The 17,677-nt window shown below is 41.1% G+C and overlaps 1 protein-coding gene across 2 annotated transcripts; it reads right to left on the reverse strand.

Moving 5' to 3' along the window:
* Positions 1 to 4,520: 4,520 nt before the first annotated feature.
* CIMIP1 (ciliary microtubule inner protein 1) lies at positions 4,521 to 10,002 on the reverse strand. Of its 2 annotated transcripts, none has more exons than XM_071446803.1 (4): positions 9,841 to 10,002; positions 8,980 to 9,061; positions 8,139 to 8,237; positions 4,521 to 6,328 (listed from the first exon to the last, which is right to left on the reverse strand). In XM_071446803.1, exons 1-4 carry the CDS (start codon positions 9,897 to 9,899, stop codon positions 6,197 to 6,199), a joined length of 372 nt encoding a protein of 123 aa, XP_071302904.1. In that variant the 5' UTR covers positions 9,900 to 10,002; the 3' UTR covers positions 4,521 to 6,196. The 2 variants fall into 2 exon arrangements, with proteins under 2 accessions (XP_071302904.1, XP_071302905.1); XM_071446804.1 differs by lacking the exon at positions 9,841 to 10,002 and adding an exon at positions 9,652 to 9,787.
* Positions 10,003 to 17,677: the final 7,675 nt, after the last annotated feature.

A 17,677-nucleotide genomic window follows, 5' to 3' on the forward strand; every position in this document is an offset into this window, starting at 1 on the left:
GAAGCTTGTTTGTTTTGAGAGACCTGAACTGGGAGTACAGTCTTGTAAGACTTTGTATTTTTATGTCTCACGGGGTTTGGGTAAGACCAGGTGAACAAATCAACATTTTGGAACCTGAGCTATAGGATAAACTTTGCAATCTGCCCTTATGGGGACTGTTCAGGAGGCTTACAAGACAGTGCTGTGTATTTATCTACTTTTCCACAGTAAAAATGTATAAATCATCATTATAGAGCCCTTCAAAAGAGAAAGATTTGGCTCACTAGGTTTGAAGAGCCATTCTCATATTTGGATGCTGTTACACATCTATGACCACTCTGCATGTGCTTTATTCAGCTTCAAAACAAGTCCACCAAGGCTGCCAAACACACACATGAGATGAATGTAAAAGACATTCCAAATAATTGCAGTATTTATGTAATTTGGAGTCTTGTGTGTTCCAGAAACCCTCAACAGCTGGTTGACCCCAGCAGGAGCTGAGAGGGGCACAGGGAGTGCCAGGGTCTGGCTGCCAGCAGAACCAGCCAGGCCCTGCCTGTCACTGCTGCCAGGTGAGGAGGGATTAGCAGTGACTCCAGCAGTGCAAAGGAAAGGAAAATGGAAAGCAGATTTAGGAAATTCTCCATTGTGAGTCCTTTAAGTGCAGAATTCTGTGTCTATGCTTGCAGGGCATTTTAATTGAGATTTGTTGAGTATGAGGAAGGTGGTTCCCTCTCAAGTTAAACAGCCCTGGCCCAAGGTGAAGGAGTAAGGCTCAAGCTGCCCATTGCTTGTGGCTATCCCAGTAAAATACTGATTTGCTCAGCACTCCTACCTTAAACAAACAGAAGGGCAAACAAACATAATGAGAAACCTGGTTTGGTCAAATCTATGGCAAGAGCTTTTCTCATTTGCACATAAGTAACTGGATTTATTGTGGACACAGCTTCTGGGAGAGCAAAAGCATCAGCAGTGCTCTTTGCTAACCAGGTTATTGTCCAGTTTGCACTGCAGTGTTCCCTTTACCTGGCACCTGGCTCAAGACCCCCAAAAGTTGTAGGTTAAAGTGAATTTTCCTACTTTAAATATTCAGGGCCCATGTCCTGGAGCAGAGTTCTCTGAGCCAGCAGCACCACTGTGCAGAAGCAGCAGAGCCAGCCTGACTTCTCAGGCCTTGGCCTTAAGCAGCAAGGGCTGCTTTGTTGCCACAGAGAGCTCCCAACTTGGCCTGTGACTACAGCCAGGGAGGAAATGAGATGGGGGAGAGATCTGCATGTCCATAAACCTTGTCCCTTCATGCTTCCTCACGTGGCACTCAGTTGGATCTCACTTCTCCTGAGAGACTGTAAATATGTGGGGTTCGTTCTTTAACCAGTGCAGTGCCAAGATGGAATCTGTAACGCAGGCGGTGGGAGCAGAGAAATCACACAGCTTTCATCAGACAAAGGACACGGCTGGGCTCTGGCAAGAGGAGCATGATGGCTGTTTCTTTTTCCAGACAGGGACTGGAGCTCGCTGCGTTTTTTTGGGCTCTTGCTTTGTTTTTGTTTTACTCCAGCTTTTAAGGATGAGAATGTTGTGTCTGACGCGTGTCAGCGAGCAGGGGAGACTCACGAGCAGAGCCGGGCTCGTCTTGCTCCCCGGTGAGGAATAAAAGCAGCGCCCGTCTCTCACTTCGGGAGGAGGAGGAGGGGCTGCGGGAGGTGCGAAGGCATTGTCAGGCTCGGGTCGGGCTGGAGCATCGCGGATTAGCCGGGTGTCACCGGCTGCCTGCAGGCATCGCTGGGAAAGCCGCGACAGAAATCAGAAATGTGCGTGCAGGGCTGGGGGCGAGGGCTGCCATGGCTTGTTTGGGTGCAGGGCTGCTCTCCACGTTTGTGATCTTTTGGGAAAGCAGTCAAGAAAATGGACCGAATAAAGAGCCCTTCCTTTATCAGGGAGCCCTTCCTTTATCAAGGAAACAGAGAAAACGGCCACTTCTTCAGCCCTGTATTGGAACTCTAAATAATGCTGGTTTTAGAGCTGTTAAAAACCTAGATTAACAAGAATTGTGTCCACATTTAATTCCAATCTGGTACCTGCAAATCTGATTTTGCACCCAGGGAAGCTGCTGTCAATGGAGCCAGCAAACTGAACGTGTGGTGCTGGTGGGGAGTGAAGATTCTTTGTTCTGTTTATTTCTTCATGGTTGCATCTGTTTTTGTGCTTTGAAGTCTGCAGGTTTATTTGAATATTTAGTGAATTTTTAGTTTATTTCACTTCTTTAGTGAGGCAGATAAAGCAGTGAAGGGGAAATTATGAGGAAAGGGGCTAAATTCAGAGTCACTTGGGCCACATCCACAACCTGTGACCACAAGGTGTAAAGGTGTTAATTTCCATTAATAAAAGCACATTGTATTGACCCATCACTTCCAAATTTCAGCTAGATCTCATCTGGAACTGCAGAGTGCAGCTCACCTAAAACAGGACACACGAGGTGAACAGAATTGTTATGTTTTAAAATTATTTCTCAATACCATTAGTCTTTTCCATGTATGACTGAGGAACAATGTTTTGTTCACTTCCAACCCAATCAGTTTCACAGCACAACAGCATCAATTTCCAGTACAGTTACATTTATTCCAGTATGGTCCTGTGAAATGGTCTGACATGCTTTCAGCTAAATGACAATTTGATGGGATGTGAAAACCACAGGAGTCAGGAAGAAGGTAATAGTCTGTGAGCAGCCCTTATCAGTCTTGCTACAAGGGCTGGGCTTCAAGGGGAACAAAACACAACACTGAGGAACCTAAAGCAAGGAGGGGCTGGGCTGGGTCTCACAGGAAAGCAGAGGTTTCTGCTCTGGTGGCCAGTGACTCTGTTAGATCAATGTTTGTCACTTTGCTACCTTGGACAGGGTGGAAGGAACCAAAAAGAATCCTTCACTAAAGGAGGAAAATGATGTGTGTGAATGGGGAGCTTTATGTCTCTGCAAATTTTAATAACGTAATCTACATCCTCTGGTTTGTAAGGAAACAATCTCAGAACTGAGGTTACCTCAGGCAGAGAGAGCAGGCAGTGGGATGAGCTGGAAACAGGAGTTTGCTGTTCAGGTTAGGGCTGCACTGAGTGTCATTGGGCTGTCCCAGATGTCACTGCAGAGATGTCTCATGCAGAGCACTGAGGTTCATTCTCCAAGCACCCTTTTAGGCACTGGATCACTTGTCTGTGTGCAGGCTGTGGCTGCTTTGCACTTTGGTTCTTTCCAAATGTACAGCAGCCCTTGCATGGTGATTGCAACCTCAGCAGTGCTACTTAGTCAGAATCACCAGCAACTATGATCTAATAAAAAAACTTTATTCTCTGTAAAATGCATTTTAAATAAATAGCAATCTTTTGACTCTGAGCTCCTGGTAAAGTATCTTATATTAATGAAATTATAAATAGCAAGTGCCAGTTCTGTGCCAGTTCTAACAGCATGGAAAAGAACACATTGTGAAGCAAAACACCAGGTTTTTGTCCCCCAATTTAGTTGTTTGTTAAGTGAGTGCTTGTGAAAAAGATAATTTTGATTTCATTGTTCTCCAACTTAAATACAGCTGCCATTTAAGCCTTTGCTGTTATTTCATCACCCACCCAGGAGAGCACCTGCAGGACACATCCTTGGTGGCACACGTGGGGCTGACCTGTTTCCACCTCTGGCTCTGGTGCCTGGGTCTCAGATCCAGTAACATTTCTGTGTGTGCAGCTCTGTAAAATGAGTCTGTTAGCAAAGTTCACCTGAAAACAACACCAAAGGCCAGATGGCTTCAGCTTTCTGAGAAAGTTCTGTCAACCAAGGAGTTGCTCTGCAGCTCCCTGTGCTCCCCAGAAGCTTTGCAAAAGACCAAATGAAATTTTGGTTGGAGCATCAAAGACATCTAAATACACTTCCATCTTGTTCTCATATTTTGGTTCTGCTCTGACTTGCACAGAAACACAGGTCTAACACTTTTATACAGAATTAAAATTGTTTAGGCTTTTGTTGCACTTTTGAAGTGATTTAATTTTGTTTTGAAGCGTTTTCTGGTGTATGCAGAGTTTGCTGACACTGTCCTGACCTTGGAGACGTGTGATATTTTACAGTGTGCAGTGGCATTTATGTACCCAGCCTGGCTCCAATAAATAGGTTAATTTCCACAAATTAAAGGCCAGGTTTCAAACATAACAAGGTGATACAAAATTCTGTAATGACCTTTAGGATTCAAAACTGGGGCAGATGACTGGGCAGTCCTTTGTCAGCTGCAAATTCACAACTTCTACAAATTTTTTCATGTAAAATGTTAGAAGTTTTGGGAAAAAATAGTCAGGTTTGTAGTTTCATATAACACCAAAACCCTGAATACACGGGACAAATAATAACTGACAGATTTATGATGAAGAAATGACTTAAAATTTTAGATTATATTCTTTGCACATCCCAAATTAGTGTCTATCAAAGTATCCCCTGAAGTAAAGGTACCTTAAATGACAGAATGTACAACCCTTAATGTCAGGCCAGAGTTAATACTCAGACATTGGAATAAGAGTCAGGAATGTCCAACTGTAGATGCTGGACAAAGAATTTATTTTGGTTTTCAAAATCAAACCATGCTCATCTGGATTTGGATTTCACTTCATACAAACATCCAATGGGTATGTGGTGCTTTGATTTATTAATATAACTCTTTAAAGCCAGTGGAATTCCCCTTTTATTTGGCCTGAATTAATGTAATTTAATTGCTACTAAATGCCATATCAATCATTATTATACCTGTTTATATAAATCAGACAAGAATAAGATCTTATGACCTTAAAATAAACTGAAGAACCACATACCACATGATTAAAATAAGCAAGAGATACAAACCTGGCAATGACAAGAAAGCACATTGAATTTAAATATTTTTCTTACAATTGTCTTGGTTGTCCAAAGAACAGTGTACACAGGTTATGGTTAGTAGCTAAACTACAATTTAACTTCAATTTCCAGAGTCTGATTCCAAGTTATTCTTTATTTTGGTTTTTAAATAAAGTGTCTGAAGTTACTTCTGCTATGTGTTCTCCTTCTTGGGTAATCTTTCCAAAGGATATGACTCACTTCTCCATTATTTGTAAAGAGTATGGAAAAAAGTAAAATATTATTATTTTGTGGGCATTTGGAAATGGATGTAAAAAAAAAAAAAAGGTGGGATGTTGATCATTGTGAGTCATTTCTTGGGAAGAAGGGAAGAACAAACTCTGGCTGCTGCCTTACTGCTGTGAAGGCGAAGGACTTAGTGCTGACTCAAGCAGGAGATATGGATGGCTGCAGAACACAAAGGAGATCCTGCAGCAGGGTTCAAGAGGAAAACCTTTCTCCTCTAAGTGATAAGGAGTTAGAGGGAGCTGCCTGTGTTGATTTCCTGGAGGCTCTTTTTTGCTTTAACAACCTTCTGGTGTGAACACCTTGGCCAGTTAGAATTCCACTGTGCAAACATTTGCTGCAGCTCAGTCTCCTCCTGGGTCTCCAGAAACCCTGGCAAACCCTCAGGGGCACAGTGAGGAGCAGGAGTGAACCCAGGGCACTGAGGGAGCCCCTCCAGTAACCCCAGAGCTCTGCTGCCTCTGAGCAGCTTTCCCTGGCTGGTGCAAATACTGCTAGACACACAACAGAAGCAATAGAAATCCTTTGTAACCCATTTGCATACTGATCAACTAATGGAAAAGCCCTGTTTTGACAGCAAAACTGATTTTTCAAAGTACTTCTGTACTTTATTTCTGTACTAGGAACTATTCATTTATGTGTGTAACTGCACAAAATACCTGCAAGGCACACCCAACACAAAACCCAGTGTATTTTATGAGTATTTTATGAGTAGAGGTTCTCATGGAGAAACAATTATAAAAATTTGCACCGTCATTCCAATTTCCAATGAATATTTTTAAATTATAGTCTTATTAGTGATAATAAAAATAGTATGTGCTCTGTGATCTCTACCTGAGTTTATTCATTGTTATTTCTAAGTTACAAGGAGAAGCTCTGAAGCAGAGTTAGCAGCCTGAATGCCATAGATTCAATGAAGTGAAATGAAAATGTTCACCCTTTACCAAAATGATTGTGGATTTTTACAAAGAGCAGAAATGCACAACAGTCACACAGTCCAGGATATTTCCTTAGCAATGCAGATGAATCTTTGTGCCTCTTTATTTCATAATGTCACTTAGAAGACTCCCATGGTCACTTCATTCTACAGACAGATCCTTTGCAGCTTTGGACTTGATAATCGTGCTCAAGAGCCAGTGCTGGAACCCCTGATCTCCAGCCAATAAATCCCTGGGTCGTTTTAGGTACTGGAGGAGATGGAAGCACCTAAAATCAAAGTAACATGTAAAACCGAATGATGAAAAGGTTTTTGGTTGAAGTTTCTGCAACACTGCCTTTTGTACTGTAGTGTTCTAAAATCAACAATCAAGTCTTTGCTTAGTAGTGTATGTTGGAATTATTTTTTTTCCAAGGTTGGTTCAATACTAAGGGCTTTAATTGCTTAACATTATTAGAATTTTTGTATTATTATTATTATGTATGGAAAAAGCTCAAGTAGAAGATAATCATCATCATCATCATCTTTAAAACTGATTAACTTCAGTAAACAGGAGAAATAGTGTTTTCTCCTTGCTGCAATATATTTGGTAATGCAGCTATGGAATAATAATTTTAAATCCAAGTGCTGAAGATATTACTGACCAAGCTGGCTTCTACATCAAGAACTACTACCTTCCTTCTACTCTAAAAGATGGGTGAGCAGCAAGTTAATCTGCAACTAATCTAGCTAAAAAGGAAACAAAACAAAAGCCAACAGACTCTGCTCAGTGACTGCTGTGCTTACTTTGGCTGAATCATCTCAATTGGGCACGTTCTATCATTTCAGCATCTGGGGACTTAGCACAGAAATACACAGCAAGAGAACAATGTTTCAGTTCTCTTGCCAGAGTTGCTTCACTTTGTTCTTTGGCCAAGATTAGAAAATGTTTATGATATTGAGGTGGAGCAGTTCCTCAGAAAAGATAATTTTTATGGCCAAAAGTGCCACCCACTGAGCAGGATAATGAAGGAAATCATGTCCCACTTTTGGTCTGGGGGAGGGGACTGCAGGAGCTTTTATTAGTCTAACCTAGAGAGAACAGATTTGACTGTTACCACAAGGTAAATGTGCAGAAAGACACTTCTGAAAAGGATGTATGAAACTTCACTCTGAATATGTAAAAGGTGACCTAAATCACAGCCAGCCCTTCTCTTCCTCCCAGTTCTGAGGTGAAATGGAAACTCTGTTCCACCGTGCACCAGGCTCTGCACGCCTGGGGAGCAGCTGAGACCTGCAGGATTTGTTAATGCACCAACACCCTCAGGGGCTGGGACTGCAACTGCACTGACATTGGAGCTGTGGGACAAAACTGAGGAACAAGGAGCAGTACTGGTAGAAATGATGCCATTGCATTGCTTTACCACACTCAGCACTAGCTCCTAATTTTTATTTTAATTTAATCTCAATAAAAGCTTTTACTACCTCCATACCTTCTCTCCCCACCCTTGGAATCCTTTGAAAGAAAGCTAGTTCAGCAAGTAAGAACTTCCAATCTCCTTTATTTCCCTAATCTTCTCTAAGTGGACTAACCTTCCTTTGCATTAGCATATTCTGCTTCCCCTTTTGTGAGCAAGTTCCTCTCCCAATGTCACTGCTGTAGCTGCCAGTGGACTCCCCCTATTCACTGGTGATCCTGACACACTGTATTTATAAATTAAACCATCACTCACATTCTACTCTCCAGCTATTTGACAGCTTTAAGACCCTGAATATACATATAAATCATACAAAACAAAATAATTATGACTTGGATTATTAGAAATGGCTTCTTATTAATTTGTGGTACTGAAGAGGACAGTGGTATTGTCTCTGACAAAAAGCAGACTCTTAAATAAAGATAGAAAAATTACAACCATATCCAAAGGGCAATTCCTTGTCTTAAACAAATGCTTTTAAAGCACAGTTTGGCTTGCAAATGCAGTTTACTTTGACCTTTAGTTAAAGACCCCCCTCTATAAGACAACTGGTTTCCAGAGCTTGTGTGGTTTCTTAAAACAGATGTTGCTGTATTGCAATTTTAAAATCTAATTTTCTAACCTTAATGTATTTTTCCACAGGTGTCACAGGTCGAACCTGCAGGTGATCTGGAAGCTGGAGCTTGGGCTTTGCAGCTTCTTTCTTTTCAGGTCCAAGCAACTAAAACCAAAACATATTTAAAAACTGGATTCTTCATCTTTGGAAATATACTGTAATATGTGAAATCCACACCATTCCCCTCATTGTTGCAGATGACCTTCCTGTTCTTTCCCCCTCAAGCAGGATTATTTATTTCAGTGCTTTGGAAATTACTGGAATTTTTTTTTGTTTCAGAAGACATGCAAACTTCATTTGTAACTATGCAGGGGCTGCATCAATCCTGTTCTTTAGCAATGAAATACTGTGATTGCAAATGTAACATCATGTGCTACTGTGTTCTAATATCTAAACATCACTGAGAAGAGACATCACTCCAAATATTTTCATTTGTTGTAGATTCCCCCACTGACAATTTAATTAGCTGGAACCTTTTCCCCTAGATTTTTAAAATACCATATGGAGAGACAAAGGGGAAATATTTTCCTGTCAGTGTGCATCTAGTACTTGTTAGCACTATTAGGAGTCATGCTTCTCAGGAGAAATATATCAGAATATGCACAGCATATAAATTACCACTTGATGTATTTTATTCAGAAGAAAATGGAATATTTGAACCATTTCAAAAGTAATGCAGTTGCTACCTTGGATGTCAGCGTAACAAAGCATTCTCAGTACACTTCTGGTCTTCTGTGCTCTCATAATTTTGTGTCCAGATAAATGTGTGCTCAAGTTTTGTGTCCAGTAAATTTGTGCTCATGTGTTGCTTATCTTATAAGCCATATTACATGACATTCAAGTTTACCTCTTCAAGAGGTGTTTTCAAAAATCCCCATTTCTCAGCCCATCTTTTTGCAGCATCTCTTTCGTTTTCAACACGGTTTTTCCTGAAACCAACACAAAACATTTAAAATTACCTTGAAAATTTTCATTAAAAAAAACCCCAACATGCCAACCCCAACTACCGATGTCACAAAGCACAGCACTTCAGCTGGAAGCTTTAAACTTCCATCTCAAAGCAGCGCGTTTATATACAAATTATCACTATCTGACTCGGAGCTAATGGGAAAATACTTTCCAGAGGTTTGAAACGCTGTATGCGAAACAGTGAACACTGCATGTGAAACAGTGAACATTGCATGTGAAACAGTGAACACTGCATGGAACACTGCACTGCTTTTAAATTATGTTAAGAAGTGGAGGAAGTTGGAAAGTAAGCACCAATGATGCTTTCAAATATACTTTCATTTACTGCGTTGGCTGATGAGGTGCCCCGACCCCACAGCCGGCGGGGCATGAGGGGTGCACTGGAGCCCCCTCTAAATGTGAATGACTTTATACCCAGGCACGCTTCACCCAGCGCACCCGCTCTTTAAACACCGGACTCTTCCAGCGCGGAGCTGCGGGCCGGGAGGGGAAGCTGGACGGCAGCAGCAGCAGCAGAGCAGCGGTGCTGCCGCTCCGGGCGGGCTGTTACCAGTTGTTGTCCTGGGCTATGTAGTTGGGGGGCTCCATGGGGCCGGGGCCGCGCCGCCTCAGCCCCGCGCTCCGCCACGGCCGCTCGGGCGTTGCGGGGCAACGGCGGGAACTCGTGTGGGCGGGCACAAGATGGCGGAAGGGGCGGGAACGTGTTCCATGGAATGTGGGGAAGTGCCCTCGCACCCACCGAGGGGAAGGATCCCCTTCTCTCGTCCTTTGGGAGCTCTCCGGTGGCACCACATCCATGTCGCAGGGACAAAAAGCGAAATAATTCCCCCTCACTGCTTCCTCCAGGCCCCTCAGGCGGGCACAAGATGGCGGCGGGGGAGCCCCGCTGGGCGGAAGGGGCGGGAACTCGTGTGGGCGGCACAAGATGGCGAAGGGGCGGTCCCAAGGTAATGAGGAGGCGTGTCAAAACGCGTAATAAATTAATGTCGAGAAGTGCATATATAGTTATTGAGGGGAAAGATTCCCTTTTCTTGTCTTTTGGAAGCTTTTAGTGGCAGTACAGCCATTTCTCAGGGGAAAAACAAGTAAAAACTTCCCACTCTCTGCTTTCTTGAGGCCCCTCAGGAGGCCAGGGCAAGTGCTTGGTAATTTTTTTTGTGTGTCTTTAAATGAAAGGAAAATGCATTTGGGTGAAGATGATTGGAAGCTTCTTTTTAATCTGCTGTCCTATTCTGGGTTCCTCTTGCTACACACCAAAATTGCTTTTGATAATTTCATTGGGGAACAACACCAGTCCTGTGATACGGTGTCTATTGCGTCTCTTTTTCATGTAGTTTGTAAATGTCCTTTACAAACTACATGTCAGAAGTTCTGAGAAAGATCTTAACATACTTTATGGCTTCTATGTGAGAACCCAGAATATATTTACAGCTTGTAACGGGTTCATTGTTTTCCAATATATTAATTTTTTGGTAATTTTATTTTCTTGTATTTGCTGGATAAAATATTTCAACAATGAGTGGAGCCAGCTGGCTCTTTGCCCCCGTGGGTTTAAATGGCTCCCCCATCTCTTTCGTGTTGTCTGGAAATGGACTTGTGTGAACACCCTGGAAATAGTTAATGGAACTCTCACACTACTGGGCACTTATTATCCTTATCAGAAAATAAATGCAGAAAGGTTTTGACTTCAGCTGAGTGGTTTAGAGGCAGTGTGTTTGAATGTTTAATTACTAGACTTCTTAAAAAAAATCCAGAGTACCTAAACTACTTAAATATTTGAGTACCAGAGTATATGCATTTCTTAGTTATTTTAGAAGTACTAAGAATGTCTGAGTATGAGGAAAAAAAAATGCCTTCTGTAGTTCTAAAATAGCAATTAATACTGCTCTTCTGGGTCTCTGAAAATCATTAAAGTATCAACAAATGGAATATTTCACTTACACGCCATTTCTTGATTCTCTAATTGATAATTAGGCTCGCAATTAAATCAGCTGGGTCTCCTATCACACCCATAAATGCTTACTCATTGTCCTACTTAATTAACTCCTGCTGCTTTGTCACATTTATCTCAGGAGTTTTCTTATTGCTTTGATGCTTTCCTTGAAAAAGGTACTTTGTTAATGAAACAATCAAATCTGTAGTTTACTGTGTCAGGGCTTAAAGTGCGCCAGCATTTGTCAAGAAGAAATGAGAGATGAAACTTCTTACATTGACAACGTGGAAACAGAACTTTGTGATGTTCAAGTCCAGTGTGTGAGCAGGGAGTCCCAAACATTGCTGTGGTGCTTTGGCTCTGGCTGGGCAGATCCATGTGTACCTGGCTGGCAGCTCTGTAGAGGAGCTGGCAGGGCTCTGCCTGGGCTTTTGGGGTGGAAAAGGGCAATAAAAGCCCTCCATTGATGGCACATAGCAGTGAGGGAGGGGGAATGAAATATCCCTGAGGAAAACTGCAGTGGGGTGCACCAGTTTGTGTTCCCTGTGTTTCTCAAGGTGCCATCTTCACATCTAAAATTTGAAGAGCAGCTTTATTATTTTCTTTCAGCTGCTCTAATCTGGAATCTTCCCTCTACATCAGCAATGTCAGAACTGCTGAAAGTGATGCTCTCTGCTGAGGTGTTTATATTTTCATTTATAGATCCACGTGTATCTGTGCTTACGCTTTTGCATTGAAAATATTTACCAAAAAACATTAGGTAGTACTGGCAGGGTTGTGTTTGCTGCTGCACAGTTTGCAATGTGAGGTGTGGAAGTCTATAAAGGAGTATTTGAGCATAACTTCAGTGTCTTTTTGTAATGTTTTTACATAATATTTCAGATGTAGGCAGCCTGAGACTGCCTTGTTATGATTGCTGTGATTTAAGTAATGAAGTCCCATTGACACAGACTGGTTTCATTTAAAAAAGCCCTGCTAAAGTCTATCACATCAAGAACATGTTAATTGGAGTTCCTGAATTTCCATTTATGAATGTAATCCAACAGCCTGGTTAGAATCATTATATGTTGTGGCAAAATTTAGAACTCTCATCTTATTGTGGCTGTAATTATCCAGTGGCTTCTGAAACAGTGAGGGCATGTTTGTTTTCCCAATGATAATATGTTCCTTTTTTTAATCCATAAAATGGCACTTACAGCTACAGCTTTATGCAGATTTCTGTGCTTGAAAAACTCAATAATTCCTTGGATTTTATTTGATTTTTGAGCAGATTTATTCCTTTTTTATTCAAACTAAAGATTTGCATGAGAGACTGCTTTACAGTAAACCTGATGGGTGCACTTGTATTTCTGTTGTGCTGGGTGGAAGAAGTGTACGTGCCCTCCAAACAGAATTGTTTGTTCTATGGACATGGAGACCTTGGCCACTTTCTGACTGGAGAAGGAGCTTGCATTAAAATCCCTGAGTCCCAGGCATTGTCTCAGACACAGCTCCCCAGTTGTGCTTGCAGGGAGTTTGCAGAATGCTGCCCTGCTGCAGTTTGAAATAATACAGCCACCACTTGTAGCCACTGCAGAAATTTCTTGTAAATGCCAATGGGCAACACTTGACAAAACTCTCCTGCTGGTAGGAGAACTACCTAGGCACCATATGAATTAAAGATGAAGGAGAAAGACACAATTTTAAATTTTGTTGCATTGTATAAACTGAAATCAAACTCTTCATGGTCTTTGAAAGTATTTTTTTGTTTCAATACAGCTCGTGTTTGAAATCAGAAAGCGTCTCCTTTTTTCCTTTTGCCTGAAAGGCAGGGGGTCTGGGACATTTTAATGGCTTTCATTGCCTACTCTGCAAATATATGATTGCTGCACAATAGTTTCTTTGCATGAGAATTGCTTAAATGATTCAAAAAAGATTGGAAAATATATTTCAAGTTTTAATTTTATGCACAGATCATTAATGAGCAGTGCCCCTTAGAGACTTGCTGTCAGTTTAACATATTCACAATAATCTCAACACAGATGTTATTCCTTCAAAATCCTTTTAGAGGGAAGAAACCAGTAATTTTTCCTTAGATAATGTCAGAAAATATGTTATTGTTGAAAATTACATTTTGATCCCAGAATGCTATGTAAAAAATCATTGCTGGGAAGAATAAGTAGCACATTGTTTCTGAGGTAAAATGCATGTGAAACTTTCTTGAGGCTCCTGTAAATTTTAAAACAAGTGAATGTTCTGTTAGTCTCATGCAATTTTGCTTCCCTTGAGGGTGATTGCAGGCAGTGGAGGGATATCAGCATCTAAGTGTGTTCTAATTTAAGAGTGTATTTGTTATAAGTTTAAATTTCTCTATTTGTAGCCATCACATGATGAAGTTATTGTCTCTTTTGGATTCATTTTCCTCTTCATTCTCTGAGCATATAAATTAAAACAGTTGCTAGAAAGAAAGTACATACTTGGAATAACAGCTTTTTGTTGGAAAGCTCTTTAAGTTCCCTTTCTGTTTTGTGTTCTGTAACATGCCTGTGTTTTCTTTTTTCTCTTTAGTGCACTCAGGTTGTACACTGCTTGCTTGGTCTTGCCTGAGAACAGCTCTGAAATTATGCTGGTACTATAAAAATGATAAGATTGTAAATATATTGCTCAATATTGGAGGAAAACTTTTCTGTTCCACTAAATCTGAAGTGAAGTTGATCTCCAGTGGAGAAGCTGCAGCCAGTTCCCTGAAGAGACCCCAGCCATATGGGAGTGGTGCGTAGGTAATGTGAAAGAGGACATTTGGGAAAGTGTTGGATGACTCAAAGCAATGGTTCTGCAATTTTCCCAGGTTCTAAGAACACTTCTAGGACTGCATAATAGTTGGGAGGGGAGTACAGAGTGCACCATCAGTTCTGTGCAGAGAGAGCTGGTTGGAATAAGTCCCATCAGGTTTTTCAGAAGTTGTTTGGAAGAGGAGGAGGGTGAAACATGAGGGTGCAGTCCACCCATCACCAAAAGCAGGAGAATTTCTGTGGGGGGATAGAATGTGAGAAAATAAAGATGGTGCAGAAGGTGGGCTCACACCTGAGGAGTTGCAGCTGTACCAATCCCCTAAGATTAGGAACAGGCCTGCCCTTAATAGGCCACAGCTGTGTCCAGTAAGAAGAAGAGTGCTACAAAAGAGTGGGGTAGCTCCTTGTGCTGTGCAGAGAGATGGAGTTGGTTGTGCTGTAAGGAGCTGCCCATGAGAAATCACTGGGAAAATATGGGAGCTTTACAATAAGACTACAACAATTTTCCAGCCAAAGAAATGTTTCAACCTCTCCTTGGGAAAGAAGCAGCTCCTTCAGCCCCTTAGTGGGTACTCTGGGAGAAGGAAAGGTTGCAGTTACATAACACAAAGTGTGATCTCAGTTTCCAGGCTGTTTTATGAGCCCTACTGCACAGAATGGCAGGGATGATGACTCAGTGAAACTTCAGGGTACTGCAATGGAATATCCTGTATGAAGATGTATTTATTTTGCAAAGGTAGTTCCAATAGATTCTAATTTCTGTACTCTGCTATTAAGAACAGTACAGAGAAAATCTCTGTTTAGATGATGGTTGAAAATAGCTGTAAAACTGCAAGCAAACACAAAAAAGACAAAAATTCCAAACATTTGCTTTAAATAGGATACCTTTTACTTCAAGTAACAAGCATGGAGAATGAAATTCCATTCTGTTGTAGAATACAAAGAGTAAGAAATGCATTCAGCAGCAATCTGTTGTTTTAATAGCAGCTATGGGAGGTCTTGGGGTTTAAATTATTCACACTGTCATACTCGTGTCTAGGTTCACCCTATTTTATACTTAGTTGCACTCAAAATGCTCTGGTTTTTGATGTATGCACTATAGGTAATGTTGCCATAGTGAAAATGGTTGTACAGTGCTCTAGTAGGAAACAGCATAAATCTCTTTTCCCAGAATCAGTAGTATTGATATTGGAAAAATATAGGCTGTTAGTATTAAATTTAGGTTAGGGTCTTGTTGCTTTTCTTTATACTGAAGATAGAAAATATTTTTTCATTATAGATTTGGAAAAAAGGGGTTTTTTTTAATTAGTTTCTTCATTCAAGGTTTGGTAGCTTTCTTTGATCAGATTTGCTGCTCCTTATGTAAACTGCACCTTTAAAACTAACCTGAACAGGTTCATTGCTGTAAGGAAAATCAGTTTTTAAATAGGTGATGTAACATGATATATGCAATAAATGGTAAATGATGAAGCACCTTAATGTATCTATAGACCTTGGTTTAATTGTGCTTTGACTAACCTGGATTATGACATATAATTTGACACATACACATCCCAATTCAATCAAAACCTCTTTCAGTGGCATCTTAAATAGTAGGCACTCATGCAGAGTTTCACATTAAAGTAATTATGGGGGAGGGGGGAGTGGTAAGAACAGAAAGAAAGTTTACTCTTCCTCTTTATAGTGAAAACAAATGTGTTTTTCTCCAGAATCTGCCAAGCCTGTGTTTTAATGATTTAACAGATGGAGTTGGCACATGTGAACCTGGAAGATGCATCTGTCTGATTTTTCCAGTCTGAGGATTTTTTAACTGCATTAATGGCACAGACAATGGTAAAATATCACCTCCCCAGGCTGCTTTGCTCTCCTAACACATAATGTCTTTTAAGGAAAAAAAAAGTGATAGGAGACTGGGGTGAGCAAAAGGCCACAGAAATGAGGATTTGAAAAGTTTCGTATTTTCTGTCTTTACTGCATTAAGCTTTTAAGCCTTTCACTTTGAATTTCATGTGTATATGGTGTGGAAACAGAAATTCTACCCAGGCAACATTATGTGAGATCTCAGGGTTCTATTAATTAATGGCTTTAAATAAACACCATTTAAATTAGGAGGCCAATAGCCACCAGTGCTTTGTCCTATGTAATTGAAATTGAGTGTTGCTTTTCCAATTTGATGATTTTAGTTTGTTGGGGGTTTGTTCTTGCTAAGGTTCTGCTCATGTATAACTTTAGGTTTTGCAACCTCATTTAGTCACTTGTACTGTTCATTCAAGCAGGCAATGCAAATGCTTAACTGTTTGGAATGAGGGCTTTAATTTGAATTTCTTTTGGACTGGAATCCTCAGCACTCACCTGGATTTTCTGCTGAAAGCAATGGAACACCTTTCTGTGCTAAAATCCTGAAGTCTCTTGGTTATTTGCACTGAGCTCTGGGACAACACTGCAGGAGCAGATGACCCAGTGTGGTCCTTTCTGGCCTGACCCATTCAGGGAGTCTGAAATGCCTCAGCAGTTCACAGGAGTGAACTAAAGGGTGTCTGTGTGAGAAAGTTCCCCTTCTGAGGAAAGCCTTGTCCAGGGGCCAGGCCAGTACTCCTGGAGCTGCCCAGCTGCTGGCACTAACACTAGGGAGAAGTGCTCTTGCTTGTGGAAGGGTCATTCATTCTCATTCTGTTTGTCAACAGAAGTGTTGTGATAAAATGAAATTATCTGCTCCAGGCTGTGAACTGTCCAGGACTTGCTTGAACAGCACCATCCTTTGTGGTTCACTTCAGTTTTACTTTACTACTGCTGAGAAAAAAGATTTCAAGAGAAACATATTTCATTGTTAATGAAATTAGTGGAGCTTTTCAGTCTGTCATTGAATAAATTTTAAATGACAGCGAAAAGGGCAGAAAAACTTTTCTAAGTGCTCCAGAGTTTCAGTTTTAGTTTTTGCTGGAGAAAAAGGTCTTGTGATAGAGGTGTACATCAGAAATGACTGCAGTGCTGTGCTTCACTTATTTGTGTATCTATCCTTGATTCCAGATATCACACACTAGGGTTTACTCACTGCTCACATGAGGGATGTATCTCTGCCTGTGAAATGTGCTGGGCCAGTGTTATCACATTAGGGGTTTTCAGGAAAATCCACTGAAAGTCCTCGCAGATGCCCCACCTGCACTTCTTGGTGAAATGGGGGAGGAGGTGGAGCCGTGGTTCTACAGCTGTGTTGTCTTCTGTCTTCCATCTCCTTCCATCTCTGTAGTGCTCCAGTCTTGATGTCATGGACCTCTTTGAGACTCTTAAATTAGTGAAACACATTAGGTAAACTTATTAACAGAGACTGCTTCTCCATTTCCTGCCATTTTGTATAGCTTACATTGCCTGTTTTATGTGTCTAATAACGAGGCTCTTGCTCTGGGCTATCAACCATCATAGGATTCACAACCCCTTGGAGGTGCCTCTTTCACTTGATGACAGTTTAGGCTGCCAGCTTCAAATAAATTCATAGCTTCAGGCTGTAGTTAGGTGGATCCAACACTACTGCTGCCTGTCATCTAAGTACATAAATGGGAGGGTTTCAAAATGTCCTCACAAAGTTGTAGAAAAAGACTTGAGTCAGTGCAGGACCAGACACATTTATTTCAATGGTCTTATCCCTGATTCATGTTAGGTAGAGATAAATTTTATCTCTTGATTTTTAGTGAATCAGAAAGAGGGCTAAGAAACTCCTGCATTCAGAAGCACTCAAGTCCCAGAAAGGAGGTGCCAATTTTCTGTAAGCCTGGGATACTGAAAATATCACTCCATTAACCATAGCAGATATTGCTGTTTATTTTCTTAATGCCCTTTTGTATTTTAACAAATGGCTGTAATAATTTTCATCCTCA

Source organism: Agelaius tricolor, unplaced genomic scaffold (genome assembly GCF_023055355.1).
Source record: "Agelaius tricolor isolate 1412-34295 unplaced genomic scaffold, bAgeTri1.0.p SCAF_23, whole genome shotgun sequence".
In the NCBI taxonomy this organism is placed as follows: domain Eukaryota; kingdom Metazoa; phylum Chordata; class Aves; order Passeriformes; family Icteridae; genus Agelaius; species Agelaius tricolor.

Bases quoted from the DNA above. Each gene is read 5' to 3' on its own strand.
- CIMIP1 (XM_071446803.1), bottom strand. From the start codon at position 9,899: ATGGATGTGGTGCCACCGGAGAGCTCCCAAAGGACGAGAGAAGGGGAT. The intron at 9,062-9,840 runs GTGGGTGCGAGG...TGTTGGTTTCAG, and splicing joins GAAGGGGATCCTTCCCCTCG to GAAAAACCGTGTTGAAAACG. The intron at 8,238-8,979 runs GTAAACTTGAAT...TTTTGGTTTTAG, and splicing joins TGAAAACACCTCTTGAAGAG to TTGCTTGGACCTGAAAAGAA.